The following is a 23783-nucleotide window of genomic DNA, read 5'->3' as shown; positions in this document are numbered from 1 at the left end:
TGCAGAAGGGAAGAAACAATAAATAATAAATACACTAAGAAAAGTATATAGGGTGTTAGACAGTTATAAGGGCCAGGGCAAAATAAAAAATAAAGCAAGGCAAGTGGCTTGGGAGAGGAGGAGGGCTCATGGGGTTAAACAGGGCAGGCCTCACTGAGAGGGTGACACCCAAGCAGGGACTTGAACAAGATGAGGCAGTGAACCGGGCAATACCTAGAGGAAGAGTGTTCCAGCAGGGGAGTGCCATCCACAAGTGCAAGGGTCCTGAGGCAGAGTGTCTGGTGTATGAAGAGTAGCAAGGAGACCAGTGTGGCTGGAGAGGAGTCAGTAAGGGGAGAGGGTGGGAAATAGGACAGAGGGGTAATAGGGTGGCTGAGAGGGCAGGTCACATGTGGGTCATCATAAGGATCTGGCTTTTACTCGGAGTGAACTGGGAGCCAAGGGAGGGTTTTGTACAGAAGAGGGACATTATCTCATCTGTGCGCTGCAGGGCTTGTCTGACTTGCCGAGAATACACTGCAGGGGAACCAGGGAGGGAAATGGAGAGATCAAGGAGCCCTGTGGGGAGACTGTTGCAATAATCCTGGTAAGAAATCAAAGTGACTTGCCCGGGATGGTAGTAGTGCTCTCGTTAGTACTGCTGTGTAATAAACCACCTCAAAACTCAGTGACTTAATGCCACGACCATTATATGGCGCTCGTGAATTCGGACCAATTGTGGTGGGGATGGCTGGTCTCTGCTCGGTGGCGTCCCGAGCCTCCGCTGGAAGACTCCGAGGCTGGGTGTGAATCAACCGCTGAGGCCGGAATCATCTGGAGGACACCGCTGGACCTCTCGGGGTGGCCTGGGCTTCCTCCAAGGATGGTGGTCTCGGAGCGTTTGGACTTCGTTCACAGAAGCTCGGGGCTCCAAGCACAGGTGTCGTAGCGAACGAGGTGGAGCTGCACCCCTGCTTCCCCTGTGACAACTCAGCCTCGGAAGTCTCGGGGAAGCTCCACCAGCCTCCGGTGATGATGCAGTCATGAGCCCACCCAGACTCAAGTGGAATGCACGTGGACCCCGGCTCTCAGTGGGGCCGTGTTCTAAAGCTGCTACGAGCACCTAGAATCTTCAAGGCAAGTGGAAAGTTTCCTTTGTTGGCTGATGCAGGAGGCACAGGGAAGAATTAGAAGTGGCTCTGGTCACCCAGGACTCCCAGCCCAGTAACCAAAACAGTTACCTCCCAGGCAAATAGGCAGCCAGCAAAGAGCGCCAGTCTGGCTTGGCTAGTCAGGGCAGGCTTCCTGGAGGAAGAAATGCATGAGCTGAGTCTTAAACAGTGAGGGATCAACGAACAGAAATGGGAGAGAGGGCACCCGAGGACAAGGAGAATCGAGGTCACTCACATTGGGAGGCAGAAGGACGAACGCTTGAGAGGTGGGTTCTGGCACCAACTGCCCGGGTTTGAATTGTGCTCTGCGCCTTCAAGTGGGCGACATTGGGCTGGCCACTCACCTCTCTGAGCCTCAGTTTACTGTAAAATCGGAGTGACGATAATTGCACTGCCTTCAGGGGAGGAAATGCAAGCAAGGTGCCTGCTAGCTAGAAAAAAGCCTCAAACTGTTGGCTCTGACTAGGAAATTACATATGGTGGTCATCTCGCTCAGGCTCCCTGGGTTCTCAGATGAGGAGATGGGAAGAGACTTGGCCAACACCACCAAGTATAGAAAGGGTGGACCTGAATCATACCCTACTGACCTGTCACGGCCAGACCCCTCCCTGCTTAGGCTCACTCCTCACCCCCAAGTTCACTTAGGGGAAGGGGTGTCCTTCTTCCTTGTACATGCCCTCATCCAAGAAATCCTGTGAGGCCTCCAGAGGGGATCCCCTGACCCAGAGGCGGAGCCTCGAAGATGGAGTGCTCTCTGCCCTGATAAGGGCTTCCCCCCCGCCTGCATTCTCCATGTCCCCGTTGAGCAGGAATTCCTCAGTTCAGCATGGAGTTCCGGTAGATTTTATGGGCCAGCCACAGCAGACAAATGGAGAAGAAAAACATCCCTCTGGAGCTCTGCTCGGCTCTCAAAATCTGATTTCCGCTCAGCCGGAAGGAGGCTGGGCTGCTTTAACCCTCTGTGGGAGGGGACCACGGGGTCTGATTCTAGATCCTCCTAGCTCCCTGCCCTGCCTTCCCCCCACACAGGCTCTTTTCCTTCCCAATGGCTCCTACTCTGCCCCCCAACCCTGCCTGGGGCTCAGCCTCCCCTCTCCCTTTACAGAACTGCCCCAAAGACCCCAGATCCCAGTTTAGGGTCAGCAGCAAAGCATCCACTTACTGTGAACACACTCTATGCCAGGGGACTTACAAACGGGGGCTCTGGACCAGCCTGGAGCAGTGTGGGAAAGGACATGTGTGTGTGGGACTCAGACAGAAATGGAATCCAGCTTTGTCTGGTCTAGTTGGTAAGATGTGGGGCGAAGTCTCTTAACCTGGCTGCGGTTGAGTTTCCTCGTCTGTAAAATGGGCTTAATGATAGGATCTGTCTCATAAGGGTTGTGGTGAGGAGTTAAGGAGAATAGGCATGTCAAGTGTTCAGCACATAGCCCCCCAGAAATAACAGTTGATGTTATTGCTATCACTCCCTCCCTCCACAAACCGGACGGGGTAGGCGTCATCACCCACACTTCACAAATGACAAAAGCAAGGCTCTTGGGATGCCCCTTTATCTACTCTGTGCCTCTCACTTCCTCCAGTTATTAACCAGGACTGCAAGTCCTGAACGTATTAAATAATACTGTCAAGCCTTATTATTCAAAGTCTCCGCATTAACGAATCTGCCTACTCGCTGAAATGTATCTGTAACCCCCAAACAAAGACTCCCCGGTGCTTCCACGGCCATCCCCGCTCTGAGTCTCCGGACACACGTTCCCAGCTGAGGTGGATAAGCGGTTCACCTTCTTGGGTCCCCTCTCATTCTGTAAATGGGAGTCCATTTCTGTGGTCTATTTAGTGCCACACGTGACACATCCGTGTGCTTTCTGTTGGTGACGTCACTGTCTAACACGGCCCCAAGCATCGTTCTGAAATGCTGCCTAGGGTTCGTAAACTCGAGAAAGCTGCGATGTGCCTTAAGGAGAAAAGACATGTGTTAGATAAGCTCAGTTCAAGCACGAGTTACACATTGTCCAGGATTCAAGGTTCATGCATCAACAGTATATATGAAATAAGGCGTCCTTCAGCAGAAGCACCCAAACACCAGGGGAGGGATTGATCAGTTGATGAAAATATTATGACCCGAGGCTCCAAGGATCCTCACCCTGTATTCTCCCCCGAGGAGCTCTCATTCGGTTAACCAGTAATTCAGGGTTTGCAGTGACCTTACAGAATATAATTACAGCGAATGATAAAAAAAAATCAACTGTACTTTCAGGCTTGTGGTGCTTCCAGGTGTGAAGATATTTGGGAGGCACCGCAGTGAGCTAGTTACAATCAGTGTGGCTGTGGGACAAATTACCCCGCAACTTGGTGTCTTAAAACAACCATTTTCTTATGCTTACAGATTCTGTAATTCAGGATTCGTCATAATGGGCACAGCAGGGAAGGCTTGTCTCTGCTTCCTGATGTCTAAGGCTTCAGCTGGGAAGACTTACCAGCTGGGGCTGGCATCCTATGAAGGCGTCTTTCCTCACCTATCTCTCCCCTGGGCTGGGAGGACTGGAAGAATAGTACAACCCATCAGAGACATGTTTGTGCGGCCCCCTCCATGGGGCCGGGGCTTCCTCCCAGCATGGTGGTCTCAGGGCATTTGAACTTGTCACATGGCAACTCTGAGCTCCAAGCAAGAGTGGGTTCCAGTGAACCAGGCAGTAACTGCATCACCTTTTATGACCCAGCTTCCAAAGTCACAGGTCACTTCCAAAGTCACTTCTGCCAAATTCAACAGGTCGAAGCAGCCACACGCCTGCCCAGACTCAAGGGGAGAGGACGTCGACCCCAGCTCCAGACGGGAAGAGTGAAGGTCATGTTTTTAAACCACTATAGCTATGAACCCAGACTTCAGAAAATTAGAGACTTGGGTCCAAATCTTGATCCTGCTGCTCTCCTAGCTGGGCCATCTTGGGCAAGTTTAATTCCTCAGAGCCCTCATGTCCCTTCCTGTAACATGCTGCCAATTACAGCGCCCAGCCTGTAGGATGGTGAGGCTGAAATGAGACAAGGGGTATGGAGCAGTTCGTTCTGTGCCTGGCACAGTGCACTATAGATGGTAGTGTTATGGGGATCATTCGTTATGAGACCTGGATGCATTGATTATGTATTTGGCTGAGTGTAACAGAAAACCAATATATAGGGGCTTCACCAAATAAGAGGGCTTTTTTTTTTTTAATATTTCAAGAGGTAAGGGACTAGTGTAGCTTCTCAAAGAAATCATCAAGGACCCAGCCACTCTGGATTTCCATTCTGCCATCCTTAGCATGTGACTCTTGTCCTCATGGCGCCAGGTTGGCTGCTATGCCTCCAGGAATTGCATCTCCATTCCAGGCAGGAAGAGGCTGAAGGTAAAGGGCAAACCTTCTTGGGAAACTCTGTAGTTTCGTTTAAGGCAATAGGCCTTTCCCTAAGAATTTCTATCTTTATCTCATTGGCCAAAATGAGCCACATTGCTGCCCCAGCTGCAAGGAAGGCTGAGAGGGGGAACATTTATAGCTAGACCCACTGCTGCCCCAGACAAATTGGGGTTCTGCTGAGGGAAGGGGGAGGGGTTGGGTATCGTGTAGGCAGATAGCAGTGTCTGCATGTCAACCTAGGAGAGCATCCTGCAAATGCACCTGTTGTACGAGCATCACCATTGACCACTGAGGATGGACCAAAGCACATCTTGGGATCTCCATTTAAGGTAGCTGAGACCCCCTAGACTTGATCCAGGAAGCCTTTCCAGACTGCTCTAGGTCTCTGATTTTGTTCTTCTCTGAAATCCTATTATCTGAGCAGAGCTACTGAAACTGGAATGGGGGTAATATGATCTGCTGGTGTCAGAGTTCTCTGGGGGCCACTCCCCAACCTGTCCCTCCCCCACTATCTAGCTTGCAGAGGGGAGGAGAATTGCCAAGGGCACGTCAGCAGCTGCATTCAGGATGGGCCCCTGTCCCGACACCTGGCCTCGAGGATCTTCAACGGGGCTCCTTGAATTTTCAAGACTCCTTAAATGGTGGTTTCTTTTAGCACCATCTTGCTCTTTGACGTCATCTTGGTGACTGTCACCTGACACAGGTATGAGGGCCAACTTGAGCTCGGTAGGGACCTGGGAAGGCTAAATTATTCAGCACTTCCTTCAACCTTATGGTCTTTAAGTATCCACCCAACATTTCTTTGGAGGGATGGAGCTGAAGGAGGGCACCCAGGGCTGCATCAGCTTCCCTTCAATTACTGCAACTCCACTCTGTCCCCAAACTTGCATCCCCTACTCAACAAGATCAGCTAACAGGCCCTTTCTCCCTAGAGCAGAGTGTTGTGAGTATCTAGACTTAAACTACCCTGAAGTGGGGCTCTTCCCTCCTCACCCTCACCACAAGCAATTTATCAAAAAATTCCTGTCCACTCCCTAGCTGTGTGACCTTAAGCAAGTTACTTAACCTCTCTGTTCCTTAGTCAACTCCACTGTAAAATGGGAATATTTATAGTACTTTGTCCATGGGTCTGTTCTGAGGGTTAAATGAGAAAATGTGGTGCACCTAGGTGGCTGGGTTGGTCAGGTGTCTGACTCTTGATTTCGGCTCAGGTCATGATCTCAGGGTTGTGAGATTGAGCCCTGTGTTGGGTTCTTCACTGGGCGTGGAGTCTGCTTGAGATTCTGTCTCTCTCTCTCCCTCTGCCTCCCCACTCTCTCTCTCTCCCTCTAAAAAAAAAAAAAAAAAAAACGGAGAGAGAAAAGGCACCCAAGAAGAGTGTGCCTGGCATACAGCAATCCAATAATAATAATAACAACAACAATAATAATAACAATGTTTTAATTTTCATTGCACTTCCCTTCACAGAAGTGTCAGGAAACACATTTTTTCTCCCCAACATGTTACATTTCCAATGTCGTTTTAGTGTCCCTCAGAGAGTAGGGCTCCAGGAAATGCCTGAAAGTCCCCCTCTTAACCCCGCTCTGCCTCGTAACCAGTGCCCCCTACTCCTTCCCCCCTCGCTCCTAGCAGGCATGCTCTCAAGAACGAGGAGGATACCCACTCACATTGAGGTGGACATCACATAACAGCCTGGAGAAATGTCCGCTAGACCGTATTCTCTATTAGGTGTCTGGTGCGGGTGGGGGGTTAGGTAGGAGGGTCTGTGGTCAAATAAGCCTATTTGTGGTCAAAAGCAGATTGGAATGAAGCCTGATGAGTTGACTCGCTGCAGGATTTCTCAGAGCCTTTAACATGTGAAAGTGCTATACCTCTCTAGAAGAGGGATGCCAAATGCAGCTTCTCAGACTTTTAAATCAGGGACCACTGGGCACCTTGCAGAACAATATCTCCCAGGAATTCACTCTTGAAAATGATGGCCTGGAGGGTCCTTGAAGGACTGAGCTCTAGTGGTGGAATCAAAGACACCAGCCCCAGGCCAGAGGAACCCCATGACCAAGGTCAATGGAGCCTGAACAGCTCAACAGAACAAAACGAAACCTGGCATCTCTATGGAAGGACAGTCCAAACGTTTATTTAACACACTCATGCAATAGATATTTCTGGATGCTTATTACGTGCCGAGTACTGACCTGGGTCTTGGGGGCAACTGCTATCACGCCAAATTCTGCTTCCCTCACTTAGTAACCGTGTGACCTTGAGAAAACACCTTGTAAAGATGAACTAATGATAAGAGTTAGCACTTACACAGCACACACCGTGTGCCAGGATGGCCTCGCTTCCTCCTCACAACCACACTCTGCAGGCTGGCTCTAGGAGGATCCCTGTTTTACAGATGAGGAAACTGAGGCACGGAGAAACTCAGTCAAATGTTCCGGATCATATCGCTTTGGTAAGCGGTAAAGGGAAACCCAGGCAGTCAGGCTCCCCCGGCTGCAGACTCAGCCACGTGACGCTGTACTATTTCCAGAGACAGCACCTACGGCAGGCATTCCTAGCTGTTTCCTGGTATCCAGTCTTCCCCTCTTCTCTCCTGATAGAAACCCAGTATTCAGCCGGGTGCGTGGCCTCCTGCAGTGAAGACTACATTTCCCAGCCTCCTTTTCAGTAGTATGGCGGCCAAATAACGAGGTCTGGTCAACGGGACAAAAGCAGAAGTGAGGTTATAACTCCCAGACAAGTGTCCTCGACGGGTGACGTGCGCCCTTCCTCCTTCCTCTTCTTTCTCCTTTTTGCCGGTCAGAAAGCAGACAGAACGGCCCCTGCAGCCATTTTGGTCCAAGAGGCAGCTTAGAGGGTGGAGGGAAGGGGGCAAAAAGATGGACAGAGCCTGGATCCCTGACACCATCCGCTTTAGTTGTCTAGGGTTGCACAACAAAAAGCGCTAAACTGAGGGGCTTACGACACCAATCATTATTTATTATCTTTGTCTTTGCCTTCCTTTATTATCTTTGCTATTTTTCACAGTTCCTTTGGGTTGGGAATTCAGGATCCACAACCAAGGAGGCTTACTCACATGGCTGGCCAGTTGGTGCTGCCTGTAGGCTGGGGACCTCTTCAAAAGGGCCTCTCCCCAGGACAAGTGAGGTATCCTCAGCCCAGGGCGGCTGCTGTCCGCAGAGGGGGCGAGTCAAGAGATCAAGGCAGAAGCTCAGTGCTTTTATCAGCCAGGTTCAGAAGGCACCTGCTATACCTTCTGCCAGATTCTTTTGGTCACACAAGTCAGAAGTGATTCAGTGGGGGAAGGGTCTGCACAAGGGGGTGGACAGAGGGAGACGAGGGTCCCTGGGGGCCATCTTCGAGGCCGGATCCCACAGCACAGAGTGCCAGACCTACAAATGCTTTGACTATGACACAGAAATATATTTTCATCTTGCCTGACCAAACTTAAGATGGCGAGTAACACCTCTAGGAGTTCTTGACACAAAATAGGCCCTCAATAAATACTATCATTAGTCTGCTTCTCCAAGCAGATGGATGTGTAGGACTTTGTCCTTCCGCTGTGTCCCTCATCTGTGCACAGGCATATAAACATGTGGTACCACCATCTAGGGACCAAGTAGGTGTGGGACGCTGGCTATCAGCCTTTTCATGCCTTCATTTATTCAACAAGTATTCATTATTGCCCACAGTGTGCCAAACGCTGGCCTAGGATCCTAGGATACATCCCGTGCCCTGGAGAACTCCCAGTCTCGTGGAGGAGGCAAGCATAATGAGATGGAAAACAACCCATTTCTCTGTCAACAGAGAAATGCAGATTAAAACAAGAAATCAGATAATTTCATGTGCCAGGGATGATGTGGGGAAGGTGGTCCCTCAAGCGCACTGGGCATGTGGACTGCAGCACCCATTCTGGAGTGCCATCAGACTGCTTATGCTAACTATGCGTACTCTCTCGACCCCGGGAGTCCTGCCCTTGGGTGTACATCCCAGAGAAACACACACAGGAGTCCATGCGTGTCATGCACCAGAGGTCCACCACAGCTTTGCTTGGAGAGGCGGAAGTTAGTAGTAGCCATAGTACCCATCCCTAAGGCAATGGAAAAGGAGGCATGCGAGGTGCAAGGGAACCGTACGTACTAAGCAGGAGTTAGAAGCAGGAGATGTGAGCTAGACGCAGCTCACGGAGCAGTGTCGAGTAAACAAAACAACCTAACAAACAGACCGACAGGAACTACCACTTGTGTTCGTTAATAACCTACTCACACAAATCAGCCCCGCATATTTTATGAGGATGCAGGCATATTCAAAGACACGCGTCGACAATATCAGTGGACTCAGAACAGCCAACACGATACTGAAGGAGAAGAATAAGGCTGGAGACTGATTCTACCCAACTTCAAGACTTAACGATAAAACTACAGTAATCAACACAGCATTGTAATAGCAGAATAATAGACAAAAAGATCAACGGAACAGAACAGAGAGCCCAGAAATAGACCCTCGTAAATACAGTCAGCTGACCTTTGAGAGGAGCAAAGGGGATACAATGGAGCAAAAACGGTCTTCCAACACATGTTGCTGGAGCAACTGGACTCTGGGCAAAAACATGAAGCTAGACACAGACCTTACACCTTTCACAAAGTTTAACTCAACATGGACCACAGACCTAAATGTAAAACACAAAACTATAAAATGCCTAGAACACAGCATAGGAGAAAACTTAGATGACCTTGGATGTGGTGATGACTTTTTAGATCCAAACCCAAAGGCATCATGATCCATCAAAGAAATAATTGATAAGCTGGACTTCATCAAAATCAGAAGCTTCTTCTCTGTAGAAGACATCGTCAGGAGAATGACAAGACAAGCCACAGACTGGAAGAAAATATTTGCAAAAGACACATCCAATTAAGGGCTGTTATTCAAACTATACAAAGAACTCTTAAAATTCAACAATGAGAAAACAAACACATTTAAAACATGGGCCAAAAACCTGACCAGACACCTGGCCAAGGAAGATACGCAGATGGCAAATAAGCACATAAAAAGACGCTTCACATCATATGTCATCAGGAAAATGCCAATTAAAACAATAAGGTACCACTACACACCCATCAGAAGGGTGAAAATCCAAACACTGACAACACCAAATGCTGATAAGGCCATGGAGCAACAAGAACTCTCGTTTATTGGGGCGGAATGCAAGAAAGAGCAGGCACTTTGGAAGACAGTTTGATGGCTTCTTATAATGCTAAACATACTCCTATCATACGATCCAGCAGTCATGCTCCAACGGAGCTGGAAACTTACGTTTACACAAAAACCTGCACACAATGTTACAGCAGCTTCTTCATAAAAGCCAAACTTTGGAAGCAACCCAGCTGTCTTCAGTCGGTGGACAGACAAGCAAGTTGTGATACATCCAGACAATGGAATATTATTCGATGCTTAAAAAATGCGTTCTCAAGCCACAACAAGACGTGGAGGATACTTAAGTGCCTATTTCTAAGAGAAAGACATCAGTCTGAAAAGGCTATGTATGTACTGTATGATTCAACCATAGGACATTCTGGAAAAGACAAAACTACAGAGACAAAAGATCAGCGGTGGCAGGGATGGGATGCAGATGAACAGGCAGGGTCCAGAGGATTTTTAGGGCAGTGAAAATTGTATGATACTATAATGATGGTATGATAATGATGTCGTTATAAACATTTGTCCAAACCCACAGAATATACAATACCAGGAGTGAATCCTAAAGTCACCTGTGGACTCTGGGTGATAACAATGTGTCAGTGTAGGTCCGTCAGTTGTAACAGATGTACCAGTCTGGTGAGTGGCATTGATAATGGGGAGGCTATTTATGGGAAACCTCTGTGCCTTCTGAATTCTGTTGAAAACCTGCGGAAATACTGCTTTTTTAAAAAAAATGAAGTCTTTAAAAAAATATATTAGAGCGGGTGCCCTGTAAGGGGAGGGAGAGGAGAGTGGGGAGTCAGGAACAAAGGGAGAGAAGTCAAAATACATTGTTGATCAACATGCCAGACCGCCAGACCAGACCGCACCAGGGAGAAGAGCAGCAGCAAAGCGGGCTTCACCAAGAAGCTGCTCCTGCGTCTGGGGAGGGTAGCGTTGCTGGGAAGAGCCGAAGGGATGAGCACTCCAGGCAGGGAGGGCAGCTGCGGCAAAGGCTCAGCGATGTGCAAAGCTCGTGGCTCGGAGGAACTCCAAGTGTTTCAGGGGGACGGACAGACGCCCAAGGTGCCCTGGTCAGGAAGGCAGGGGCCAGAGGCTGTTCTCTCAACCTGTAAGACTCTCTTCCTCTTACCTGACGGACTCCTACTCAGCCCTCCCACATGTCCGGGCTGCCAGAGAGGCTGTGTGGCTGGGTCAGGAGTGTAACTGACCTGAGCTCCCCTCGGGCCCATGGTGCAACCTCAGGCAAGTCACTCCGAGCTCTTAGGACCTCAGTTTCTTCATCTGTGAATTGGGAATAATAACAACACCTACCCTGGAAGGTTGTGATACAGAGGAAACGAGATGAGCAAAATATAGTGTCCTTGTCCCAGGACGCTTATATTCTAGTGGAGGGAGACAACTAATTATGTAGTATGTTCACTGCTATAGTCCCCAGACCCAGAACGGTGCCTGGCACATACTAGGTGCTCAATTAATATTTGCAGATGAATGAATAAAAGCAGTACGCATGCTATGGAAAGAAGGAAAGCGGGGTGAGGCAGAGACAGAGAGCCGTCAGGGTGCTGGAGGAGATGAGTAGGTAGGGGCAGTGGAGGGGGAACGCCTCCCTGAAGAGGTGAGATTTAAGGGAAGATTGGAAGGAAGGGAGGGACTTAGCTAAGGGGATATCCAGGTGGGGTGCATACCCGGCAGAGGTGGGCTCCCCAGGCAGCGAGGAGGCCAGTGTCTCTGGAGCAGAGAGACAGAGGACAGGGGATGGGAGGAGCTGAGCCCCTCCTGTGGGTGAAGGGTAAACTGAGAATGTGACAAGAGCCTCATTCCCACTCCCAGGGTTGGGGCTGAGAACAGAGTCAAAGCTGCTCAGCCCTTGCAGGCCATGGGTCCTTCCTCCAGCTGGGGCCAGCCCCTAAGAACTACAGCACAAGCTCCTCTTATGTATTGAGTGCTTGAAAGGTGCCAGGCCCTGGCTTTACCAGCGTGCACTCTCAGAACCATCACCAGCCCTAGGAAGGGGTGCTATTATTATCCCAGTTTTCAGAGCAGGAAACCGAGAAACCGAGAGTCCACGAGGCAGCTACCCTCCGGCTGGACCGGGGCTCTTGGATGCAGGCGCACGGCTGGCTCCTACCACATTGTCCTGGAGTTCTTTGTTTACAGCTTGCCTTCCCCTCCGGGCTGCAGAAGGCCCGACTCAGTCTCATTCATGGTTTTATTTTACTCCCAGGGTCCCATGTGTCAAAGCCTGCCTGAGGAGCGAGTGAATGAATGAGCCTACGAAGTAAGCCCTCCCCGGCTTCCGGGCCCAGGGCCTGCCCTGGTTGGCTTCTCCAACCGGGGGCTGGAATGGGGAGGGGGCCCCGGACAGAGGGATCTCAAGCTTCCAGAGGACTGAGAGCAAAAGAGAGGGGGAGAAGGGGGAGAAAGCGAAAGTGAAGGGAGCCGGGAGCCCCTGCGAGGAGGCGCAGACAGGGAAGGAAATCTCCCGGTAATAACTCATCGGCTCAGGAAGCAGCAGCCTGGCCTGGGGCTGCGTGTGGGACTAGCCCTGTGGGGAGGGGGCCGCACAGGCTCCTTCTCCTCTTCCCCAAAGCCCAGCCTGGCTGGGGTCACGGTCAAATGAGGAGGGGTGGGGGAGCCAGGTGTGGGAACAGAACTTCCCACAGACCCTGGGGCCCGAAGACATCAGGGGCTGCTCTCCAGGAGCCAAGGGAAACCATCTAGCTCCCCTCCCCCATTCGGGCGTGGATGGGGGAAGCCAGGAAAGGAGTGTGGCAGAGCTGGGAGGCATCTTCAAGAAAACTGAGGCCCAGAAAGGAAAACAAGCCAAAGACACATCTAGAAACCCTTCAGCTTCACTCCCTGTGTCCTCTCTACCACATAGATACGTTCAGGTTGAAGAGAATGTTATTTTCAAAGCCTAGGGATACAGGTTGGGCCAGTCCCCAGGATGGAGCTGGGGGACTCCAGCCGCCATCAACAGCTCAGTAGTTCTTCCCAGGGCCCTCGAGAAGGAGAACATGTCAGACTCAACAGTCTAAGGTTTCCGGAAGGAAGGAAGGAAGGAAGGGAGGAAGGAAGGAAGGAAGGCAATGAGGAAAGACAGTCACACCTCTCTCTCTCTCTCTCTCTCTCTCTCTCTCTGTGGTGGCATTCTGAGGACGGAGGGGGATATGGATTTGGAGCCAGGGTGGGATTGGGGAGAGTACAGGAAAGCAATTTGTGTTTTATTGATGGTGGAGGTCAGTAGGACACAGGTGATAGTGAAGCAAACAGGCTGGGGCTGATGCCTCCACTCACCTCTTGCAAGACTGAAGGCTAGAGCTCTCTCATCTGTAAATCGGGGATACTCCCCCACGACTTCAGCAAGGAGCAGTTAAGATCAGTAAAGTATTCAGCACGGTGGCCGGCACACAGTAGGACCTCAACCAAAATGTCAATTCCATGAGGGCAAAGAGTTTGTCACCTTTTTATTCTCAGACCTGAAACCATTCCTGACATAGCAGGGACCCAAGAAATATTTGTTGAATGAATAAACGAATGAATGAAGTACTGGTATGTGTGTGTGTGTGTGTATGTTGTTTTTGTTTCGCCTTTTTTTTTTTTTTTTTTAAGTTTGCTGTTGAGGATGTGACACTATGGAATCCTTATTTGGAAAGATTATAGTGCTTCTCTAAGCCTTCTCCATGGACACCATCCTTTTTTTTTTTTTTTTTTTTTTTAAAGATTTTATTTATTTATGTGACAGAGAGACAGCCAGCGAGAGAGGGAACACAGCAGGGGGAGTGGGAGAGGAAGAAGCAGGCTCACAGCGGAAGAGCCTGATGTGGGACTCGATCCCAGATCACCAGGATCACGCCCTGAGCCGAAGGCAGACGCTTTAACGACTGCGCTACCCAGGCGCCCCCATGGACACCATCCTAATGCAGATTCCCGGGCCCCATTCCAGACCTGCTGAATTAGAACGGGAGGAACCGGGAATCTGTCATGCCAACAGGCCCCTTCCCCAATTCCTGCACACAAGAGAGCTGCAGAACCACGGTATCAGAACGTGGGGGCGGGAAACCCCCGACCTGGTTCCACTGCAATCCTCTTTCTAAACGAGGAAACTGAAGCCATGAGAGTCCCCCTGCGGGTCTAGACCGAGGATAAAGAGTCCGGATCTGGACACACCCCACCCCGGCCACCCAGACCCCCAAACACTTGCCCGGCTCGCCTGCGGAGACTGGAGCCTTCAGGGCGGGCCACTTAGCTCCCGGGCTGCTTTCAACCTGGGGAACGGGGGCGGCGGGCGCTTCGCCATTGGCCGGGGCGCGAAGGGCGCCTCCCCATTGGCCAGGGCGGCGGCCCCCGCCCCCGCCGGGGCGGCCTCGTGATTGGCCCCTCCCCGGCTATAAGGCAGCGGCCGGCCGGGCCGTGGGAGCGCGCGGGAGCGCACGGCGGGGCGCGGCAGACGCTGGGACGCGGCGCACGGAGGGACGCGGCCGGGCGCCCATGGCGTTCGCGCTGCTGCGCCCCGTCGGCGCGCACGTGCTGTACCCGGACGTGCGGCTGCTGAGCGAGGACGAGGAGAACCGCAGCGAGAGCGACGCGTCCGACCAGTCGTTCGGCTGCTGCGAGGGCCTGGAGGCGGCGCGGCGCGGCCCGGGCCCCGGGGGCGGGCGGCGGGCGGGCGGCGGCGGCGCGGGCCCCGTGGTGGTGGTGCGACAGCGGCAGGCGGCCAACGCGCGGGAGCGGGACCGCACGCAGAGCGTGAACACGGCCTTCACGGCGCTGCGCACGCTCATCCCCACCGAGCCGGTGGACCGCAAGCTGTCCAAGATCGAGACGCTACGCCTGGCGTCCAGCTACATCGCGCACCTGGCCAACGTGCTGCTGCTGGGCGACGCGGCCGACGACGGGCAGCCGTGCTTCCGTGCGGCCGGCAGTGCCAAGAGCGCGGTCCCCGCCGCCCCCGACGGCGGCCGCCAGCCGCGCTCCATCTGCACCTTCTGCCTCAGCAACCAGCGCAAAGGGGTGAGTGCGCGGAGCCCCGGGGCTGTAGCCGCGGGTCGGGGCCTCCTAGGGAAGCAGAACAGGAGCAGGGACCCCAGTGAAGAGAGGGGGAAGCGACAGGAAGTTCGTCGGGGGCTGCGGCGCTCCAAGCCCAGGGTTTGGTGTGGAACAGAACCACTCACTCACAGGACCCGCAAACAGAAGCGGTGCGGGAAAGCCCAGAGAACGGAGATTGCTCACGGAAGGACACCCCTTTAACTGAAGGTGTGCAGGGGAAAGAGCATGAGGAAGTAGTTAGAAAGGCCATCATTTTATTAAGCGCTTCCCCTGCGCGAGGTGCATTCCTCCACCTCTTCTACCCTCACAAGAACTTCCAGATAGTTATTCTGCCCATTTTATCGCTGATGAGGATCTGAGGCTCAGGAGGGTGTGATCGCATGCCCCCATCTGCTCAATTGGGAAGCTACAATGCAGGTCCTGTGGCTTGCTGGTCCGCGTTGCCACCAACTACCCCTACCAGTAAACTAATTGTCCGCCGTCCTAAGACTTGACCCAAAGGCAGGAGACGGCGAAGAAAACAAGACACAGATCCCCAACTAAAAGTCTGAGCTAGCCAGCCAATGAGCAGTAGGAGTGAAGAAGGGGGTCTCCCCAAAAGGGGGGAAGCGTGGGGGCGAGGTCACTGTTGAGTCAGCTGGACTGAGCTGGAGTTGAGCTCCTGGGGTGTCCCAGATAAGGATGAGATCCGGCTGGGTGGGGTGGATGGGACTGGGAAGCTGCAGAGGTAGCAAGGGGAGTCTGCTGGTTGGAAGCGGGTTCTCCTCTTGCTTAGGCCCCAAGGAGCCTGCTTCACCCCCACCTTTCCCTCTCTTGTCCTGACCTTCTCCTACAATCGGCAAGCCGGTCTCCATGACACCTTTGGATTCCAGCAGCTAGCATTTTCATCTGGAGGTACTGAGACGGGGAGAGTCACTGACTCTCATAGCCTTTTGGAAAGTGAAAGGACATGGGGGATTGGAGTCAGGTCTCTGAGTCCCCCATTCTTTGGTTCTTACAGCTGTTCTACACCCCCTGCTTCACTCTGTCCTGGGGAAGCCTCTGTGTCCTGGCCCCAGACCATCCTCTTCTGACTCATCAGACTCCCAGCCTGGCCTCTCGCCCCCATGGCTGCTTCAGATTCCCTGAGTCAGTCGTCTTAGGCTCTGTCTGACTTGTACCCTGCCACTCCAAACTGCGGGTCCTGGCCAGTGTTCCAGGCAGGGTGGGGAACCCAGGAGGGCCTTCACGCATCCAGCCTGGGATGTGAAGGGCTGGCTGAGCCCTCGGTGATAACCCTCTCAGTGCCCTTCACCTGTTCCTTCAGTTCAGCCAACCTTATCTACCCAATAATTGCCTTTTGTTGGCTCTGAGAACATTCCCAGAGAAGCAGGTTGTGGGGCCGCACCCACCACAGGCAGAACTCCAGGGCCAGGGCAAGGGGTTGGGGCTGAAGACAGGGATGCCTCACTCTCATGGTGGGAAGGCAGAGCACCGAGGGACTGTGGGAGCTCAGAGGAAGCCCCCAGCCAGGGGCTGAATTTCTGACACATGCTTGGGAGCAGAGGCAGGCAGATGAGTGGGTAAGCAAAGGTGTTCTAGGCGCAGGGCACCCCAAGAGTTGGCTTCAGGAAACATGATAGAGAGAAGGAAAGGGGAAGACGTTGAAGGTGGCAAGCACCGAGTGGAGGCAGGCTTGCTGGGCACCGATTTCCTAAGCACTCTTCACACATGCTGGTTAAACCCCCTCGGCGGCACGGGAAAGAGGTGCTCTGGTGACCCCCACCTGCTTAAAGATGCTGTCGCTGGTTCAGAGGCGCTGTCCATGATGAAGTGAGAGTTGGAACTCAGGCCTGCCTGACTGGAAAGTGGGAAAGGTTATTGGTGGGGAGGAAGGGTGGGGGGCCGGGGAGCTGCAACTGCAGGCCTGGGGGAGAAGGTGCGTCTGCCATGCGCCCACACCCGCAGCGGGGCAGGGTGCGGGGCCCTCTCTGCTGGTTTCAGCCTGTCCCGTGGATCACAGGGACTTACTCGCCTGGGTCTGGCTGTTTCCCTGCGATCTGTCTACAGGACCAAGAACCTAGCCAAATTTGGCTGCAGAAGCCATGCTCAACCCCACAGGCTCCTCTGGGAACAAGCGAGAGGGGCGATCCTGGCCAGCTCTGGCCCCTCGAAGACTCAACTGAAACAAAACTGACTCTCTTATGGAGCCACTGCAGGGGCCCCCTTCTGAGCTTTGGGGGCCAGAGATTTCCAAGGCCCAGACTCTACTGCTTTACTCTGAGCCACCCCCTCCCTCCCGCATGGCTGGTCTGAGGACGGGGTCACCATGCTCTCTGTAGTATCTTTCTGTTTAAGGAGGGGTAAGTGTGCTCCTCTGTGGGAGGTGGAAAGAGGGGCTTCTTGTCTCTACCACTTCCCGCTTGGTCACCCGGGGGTAGGGTTGGATAGGATCATCTTGTAAGGCCCTCCCCAGTTGGCGCACACAGCCCAGGAGCGGACGTGGCACGGGGCGGAGGGGGCGGGGGGGCAAGGAGGTACCGTTAGCCGATGATGCCAATAATAATACTTGTGAACATCTATTGAATGCTTACGACGTGGCTGACACGATGCTAAGGGCTTTAGCGAGGTGAACGCCACTTTCACACATGCGGAGACAGGCTCAGTGAGGTAAAGTCATGGACCCGAGGTCTGACGGGTAGTCTGCAGCAAAGCAGGGATCGAAGCCCAGATCTGTTTCACTCAGGCCTGAGTAATCCTAATCAGGGTGCTTCCCAGAGCCCTGGGCGCTGAGTTCCTAGGGGACGGAGAAGCTGGGGCCTAGTCAGGGCCCCTTCTAAGTGCTTTTGGCAGTCTGCAAGCCTCTTGCACAGCTGCATTTGCAATGGCCTGCACCCTGGGGTGGCAGTAGAGTCATGTTGTCCCCATTTCATAGATGAGGACACTGAAGCTCAGGGAGGGGAACAGTCCCAGCATTAGCATAAGACCGGGGTCTCCCCATGACTGCCAGACTTGGTGGAGAGGTGGCTCCCCCTGTCTCTGAGGTCATCGAGTGAAAGAGGGGGAGGTGGAGTTTTTATCCCCCAACACTACACCCCCTTCCCCCCCATGCCTGTCCCCCCTTCTCAGCCATTCCTGCCAGATTTGTCTGAGAAGCCTAAGCCCCAGGCTCTGCTGGGACTGTGGCCTCAGCCCTCAAAATAGCCCTGCCTGTGAATGAACACGTTGTCCCCGGGCCCAGAGAGCCTCGAGGGAGGCTGGGCTCACATCTGGATGGATCTGCCCCAACCTGGGCCCAGGGCGGAGGGGGTAGGGGGCAGAGCTCCCAGATGGTTGGCTATTTCTCTAGATGGCTGAGAAAGAGGCCTGTCCTATCATCTCCTAGCCAGGCTCGGTGGGGCAAGCATTGACAGTGGGATTTCAGACACCAGCAGGTCCTGGAAGCAGAACAGGCTGTTGGACGACACGGATTTCTAGCCTAGCTTTTTTACCGACAACATTCAGCGGCTGGAGGCCTCAACAGAGGGGGTGCTCTAATGTCTGCGACCTCGCTGGCTTCCAGTGAGGATGATGCCCCCACGTCAAACCTCAGAACACTGGGTAGGGATGGTCCCTGCAGGGTGAGGAACAGATGGCTTCAGGGGCTGCCACCATGAGCTCATCTCCCAGCAGGCACCACAGATTCAAGCAGCAGTCGGCACTGGCTCCATGTCGGGCTCAGGGCTGCAACCCGTACACAGAGTGAAGAACTTTTCGCTACGCCTCCCTCAGCTCCCAGCCTGTTGGGGGAACAAAAAGAGACTCTGTCTTCCCCTTCTAAGTTTCCTCCTGGTGAAATGTCCCCGGAAGTGCTGGGTAATAGCAGGAATAGAGAAACCTTCCTGGGGAGACGGGACCAGAGCACATATTCCTGGCAGAGAGAACACCCTGAATGAGGGCAGGAGACCAGAAATCCAGTCTACTTTCGAAGGTTGATGAGTAAGCCCCTGGGCCTACGGTCAGGAAGTGGGGTTCATGTGGGGTTCGTTTGGTTTGCCCTTGAATATAAAATACTATGACTTAAAATGTATTGGATTTTTTTTAAAAAAAAGCAACAAATTACATGAAATGAAATTACAAGAAATGAAAAAGGTAAAAAAGTATATAGCATTAAAAAAAAAAAAAGCCTCCCTCCCACCCTTCATGCCTCCTCCTCGTGCAGTCCCTGTCCTCTGAGGAAGCCCATTAGCAATTTCCCACGTGCCCTTCTCTCCAGACATCTCAGCACACAGGAACATTTACTCAGTTCTTGCTTTTGGCCTTAAATGCAGTTATCTCTCCATCATTCCCTGTCAGTCCTGAATAGTCTCTTCCGCCTTCTGCTGTGGAGAACTTTATGGTGTGGCTGTGATTTATTTATCAAGTCCTCTATTGCTGGACATAAAGATTAGTTTCAGTGTTTGTGGTGACCTGATCGAACTTTCTCTTTCTTTCCTCTTGCAGGGTGGCCGTCGTGACCTGGCGGGCAGCTGCTTGAAGGTGAGGGGGGTGGCCCCCCTCCGAGTGCCACGGAGATGAGCCTAGACCCCTGTGGCATTTGTTCCAAGCAGGACCCTGGAGAAGGAAGCCACAGGCCAGCCACTGGTTAAACAGGGGAGAAGACCCCAGATCCAAACCTCTTTCACGTTTGGATCAGGGGACAACGGTCTGGGCCCATGACCCTGTGGGCAAGCTCCCTGGGACATCTCCACCACACCCCAGAGAGCTATGAAGACCCAGCCAGCCAGCCCCAGCCCCGGCGGGTCAGAGACAAGGCTGAACTTTTGGAAAAACAAAGACTGTTGGTGACAGAGGACGCGTGCATATCTGTGAATGAATGTCAGTCGGTGTGTGTGTGTGTGTGTGTGTGTGAGAGAGAGAGAGAGAGAATTGGTGAGTTTAAAATAAAAAAGTATTTTTAAATAAAAGATGTTCCCAGCTGAAGAACGGGGGAGGGAGGGGACTAGGGACATCAGAGGTCAGAGGTGGCCCCTCTCCTAAACTTGGCGGAGGCCCAGATGTCACAGGTGCTGCCCTCTGCCCTGGAGGGGGTAGGGCTGGGGGGAAGGCAGGAGGACTGGTCTCCGGAAGTCAAGATAACCAGACTTCACAGTCTTCTTGAATAGCCCTTAGCTGTCTGGTGTGGTTGGTCAAGAAATCTTAATTTTATTTATTTTTGAATAATGAATGTATTTATCCACATGGTTCAAACTTCAACAGGTACAAGAGGAAATATGGTGACACTTCCCTCCTTGGTGCCCTCCAGCCACCAGCTCTCCCTGCAGGCTGCCTCAGCCACCAGATTTTGTGATCTGTCCCATTCCCAGATTTTGACCCATTCCTTATGAATAACCAAGCAAGGACAGAAACATGTATATGTTAACTTTCTCCTACTCTTTACACAACCAATAGCGTGTTGTCCATGCTTTCTACCCCTTGCACGTCTCTCCCTGACCTAGGTCGGCTGTCATCCCAAGTCAGCACACAAAGGTAAAGGGTGGCCTCATCGCTTTAGCGGCTGTTCCGCTTGGAGAATGTTCTGTACTGTAACCCGTCCCTTCTCCGTGTTTTCCCAGACGGGGCTGTGTAGGCACGCAGTTCCCACATGTGCAAGTGAGTGCGCTAACAGAATGTTCTTACCCGTTTTAGCTGAGAGGATTTGGAGGAGCAGTGATCCCCAAAGGCGCGTAGCAGGATGATGAGGTGAGGTCTGTCCACCCCCAAAGCCTCCTCTTGCCCCAGAGATGCCCACTGGAGTGCCAGCCCCCCCCCCCCAAGGCTCCTGTTCTTCTCCAGCAGGCCTGCGAGGTGAGGGCTGGTGTTTCCCCATCTCACAGACTCAGCCACGATGGTGATGGGGACAGCTGGGCAGTGCGGCCGAGTGCCCTTGGCTCTCCGGCTGGGACGGTCCTGGTGAGGCCAGGATCAGAGAGGCTCAGGAGTCTGGAGGGAAGGCAAGGCAGAGACAGGGGCCAGGTGAGGCGCAGAGCCGGGCAGCCACCCTTGCCTCCAGGTACACTCATGCCTATTTGAAAATGAAGTTAACAAACACTTTTAATTAGTGTTTACTGACAGACGCCTGGCCAGAGTCCATGCTTGTATCTACTCTGCTCTGCATTTGGCTTTTCGACTGAGCCTGAACTGGGGCTGCCCGTTTGGCAGGTCAGCAGAGTACCGAGCACACTCTCATGCCAGGCGCTGTGCCAGACCCACAGCGGTGAGCCGGACCCACCCCGTCTGCCTCGCAGACGAAAACCGAGGCCCCGGGAGAATAAGGGGGTCAGTGTAGGTTGGAGTGGCCATGAAACCACCACATTTAACCTCTTTGGTATGAGAAGTGGAGGAAGGAGGGCCCCAAGGGGTTGAGGTCCAGCCTGGGAGAGCTTTCCACGCACCCTGTACCTCGTGTCCCCAGTGTTCCAGGGACACCGGGCTTGCCTATCCTGTCCCAGTGTAGTCGTGCTTCCCCCTGGGGGAGCTAATTAGGAAAGCACATTGTACTCCCTCTGTCTGCCCAGGACCAGGCAGCCCCTGGCAAAGCCATAGGAAAGGACTGTGACTTGTCAATGGCAGGAAACCCGGGAGTGGGGACAGAGCAGACACTTGGGTGCTTGGGGCTGGAGGCCCACTTCTGCCACCATATTTGCTGGGTGAGCCCAGAGAAATCACTCAACCTCCACCCTGGGCCTCCCTGGGCCAGTCTCTAACCAGCAAGAATAGCTGGGACAGAATGATAATTATTTGTTTTGCCTTGTTAAATAGTTTTTAACAGACCATTTCTGCACGTGGTAAGTAATCCCATACCTCCCTCCGGCTCCTCCCCAAAGGCAGTAGCTGGTAGCACTTTCCTCTGTGTCCTTCCAGAAGTGGTCTATCCTGATTTCTAGTTCTGAAGAACTAGAACTCGGTTTCTCTGCTTCTGTTTTCATTGTGAAACATTTAAACGCTGCAAGACCCTAGAAATAGCACCCATCCCAAAGACAACCACAGTTAACACTGTAATCCTACAGAGTTGTTGTAAAACGGATCCTGAAACAAGCTTTTACAGCCTACACTACGTTACAGCTTTCCCTCCAGGTATAACTCACATGCAGGCAAGTGCACCTGCCAGTAAGTGCACAGCTCAATGAATTTTCACAAGCTGCACACACTCGTGTACCCAGCATGCAGATCAGGAGAGCATCTGGGAGCCCCTCTTGCACTCCTGTTCACGCCGGGTTCTTCCCATTTTATTTCCTTTGAAATGGATACACTTACAGAGTCCCCAGCTCGAGCGATACAGAAGAGAATAAAGCAACAGTACATCTCCTTCCTTCCTAGCCACTCGGTTCCCGTTCTTCCGGGCAATGACTGTTCATCAGGGTCTTGGGAATTCCTGCAGGAACAGTCTTTGCATACATAGGCAAGCCGTGGAGGCATTGTTTTCCCACACACGCGGCAGCCTTGCACACGCTGTTCGGCACAAAAATACCTTCCGTGTTTAGAGCCACTTTGGACTCGTTCACACCTGCGTCGTGCTCTGTCTCGTGCACTTTGCAGCTTACAGGCTTCCTCCAGCCTCATTCCTGGCTGCACACAGTTCATGTCCCAGCCTGGGTGAGCTGAGAGGCCAGCCCGACACACGTGACTTGGGAGAGGCATAGCCTTGGACCGGTATCTCTCTGGGGGCAATTGCTCAATATCCCTGCCCCCCAACGCCTGTGCTTCCCACCTTCAGGGTGGGCCAGCTCAGCCGGGCTCCCCAAGGTTCCCTGAGTGAGGGCCACCTTGGAGCCAGAGGAGTAAAAGGAGCTCAGGGAGAAGAAACCCAGGGCTGGGGGTGGTGACCAGCTTCAGCCAGGCCACCTGGGAGCCTGAAGGGGAGGCTTAAATCTTAGGTCGCACTCTCCACCCAAAACTTCTTAGACACTAGGAGCATCGCACAAAAATGATCTCCGAGGCCACCACTTCATAGTGAGGGGACTGAGCCAATCCAGAGGAAGCAGCCTTCCTCGGGTCTCCCAGTGAGTCCCTGGCCCTCCTGGGGCACTAGGAACCCAGGTATCCCCCCTTGACACACAGGGTTCTCTTCCCTAATTTCACAATTGCAGATGGAAGACCTCAGAGGTTGCCCGTGGCAATGAGGGACATCAAAGCCCAGAGGAGAACAACGGTGGGCCCTGGGTGCGCAGTGCTTGGATCTGAGCAGGACCAAGAATGCAGCACCCTTTCCTCCAGCCAGGGCTCCCCCACTGCACTAAGCTCCCCTTATTGGTCCAGCCGCTTCCATTTTATGAGGCTCCTGTTAGATTAAAAAGCACCACAAAACAGAATTCCAAAAATGTGTGGTATATTTAGCAGGTTAACTCTTAAGCACCCACATACGGTCACAAATACAAGGCATTATCACAAGAACTTTACACAGAGGATGACAGGGCGCCTGGGTGGCTCAGTCGGTGAAGCGTCCGCCTTCAGCTCAGGTCATGATTGCGGGGTCCTGGGATCGAGCCCCACAGTGGGCTGCCTGCTCAGCAGGGAGTCTGCTTCTCCCTCTGCTCCTCCCCCTGCTTGTGCTCTCTCTGTCTCGCTCTCTCTCAAATAAAATCATTTTTGAAATATATAAATAAATAGAGGATTTACCAAACTATCAATTTATGAGGCATACGTGTGAAGTTGAGCGTCTGCCTCTCCTGCGGCTGTGTTTTACCCCATGTGGGTATGATAGCCAAAGTTGAGGCCAGGACAACAAAATGCAGGACATGACTCCGAACTGGAGTCCATAGCGCGCGGGTGGGGGGGTGGGATATGCTAGAGACGACAGTTGACAAAATCAGCGTAAGAACAATAGATCGGATAAAGGCACTGTAGCAATGTTCCATTTTCCGAATTTGCTAACAGTATGGTTACGTAAGAGGATATCCTTGTGCTTAAGAAATACACCCCAAAGTATCATTGAGGGGTACAGGAACATGACGTGGGGGCCATAGTCTGGAATGATTCAGGAAAAACCTGT

General features: G+C 52.7%; 1 protein-coding gene across 1 annotated transcript; it reads left to right on the top strand.

The window, feature by feature from the left end:
• The first annotated feature begins 14162 nt into the window (after positions 1-14162).
• On the top strand, positions 14163-19719 carry TCF15 (transcription factor 15). Its single transcript, XM_045807531.2, has 2 exons — positions 14163-14758; positions 19256-19719. Exons 1-2 carry the CDS (start codon positions 14237-14239, stop codon positions 19328-19330), a joined length of 597 nt encoding a protein of 198 aa, XP_045663487.1. The 5' UTR covers positions 14163-14236; the 3' UTR covers positions 19331-19719.
• The last annotated feature ends 4064 nt before the right edge of the window (positions 19720-23783 follow it).

This window comes from Ursus americanus, chromosome 22 (assembly GCF_024610735.1).
Source record: "Ursus americanus isolate L20-20 chromosome 22, mUrsAme1.1.p, whole genome shotgun sequence".
Lineage (NCBI taxonomy): Eukaryota > Metazoa > Chordata > Mammalia > Carnivora > Ursidae > Ursus > Ursus americanus.
The sequence above is the reverse complement of the archived record's forward strand: the minus strand, read 5'-3'. Positions and strand labels throughout refer to the sequence as shown.

Coding starts and splice junctions, on each gene's coding strand:
- TCF15 (XM_045807531.2), top strand. CDS start 14,237: ATGGCGTTCGCGCTGCTGCGCCCCGTCGGCGCGCACGTGCTGTACCCG. Junction 14,759..19,255: donor TCAGCAACCAGCGCAAAGGG/GTGAGTGCGCGG, acceptor TTCCTCTTGCAG/GGTGGCCGTCGTGACCTGGC.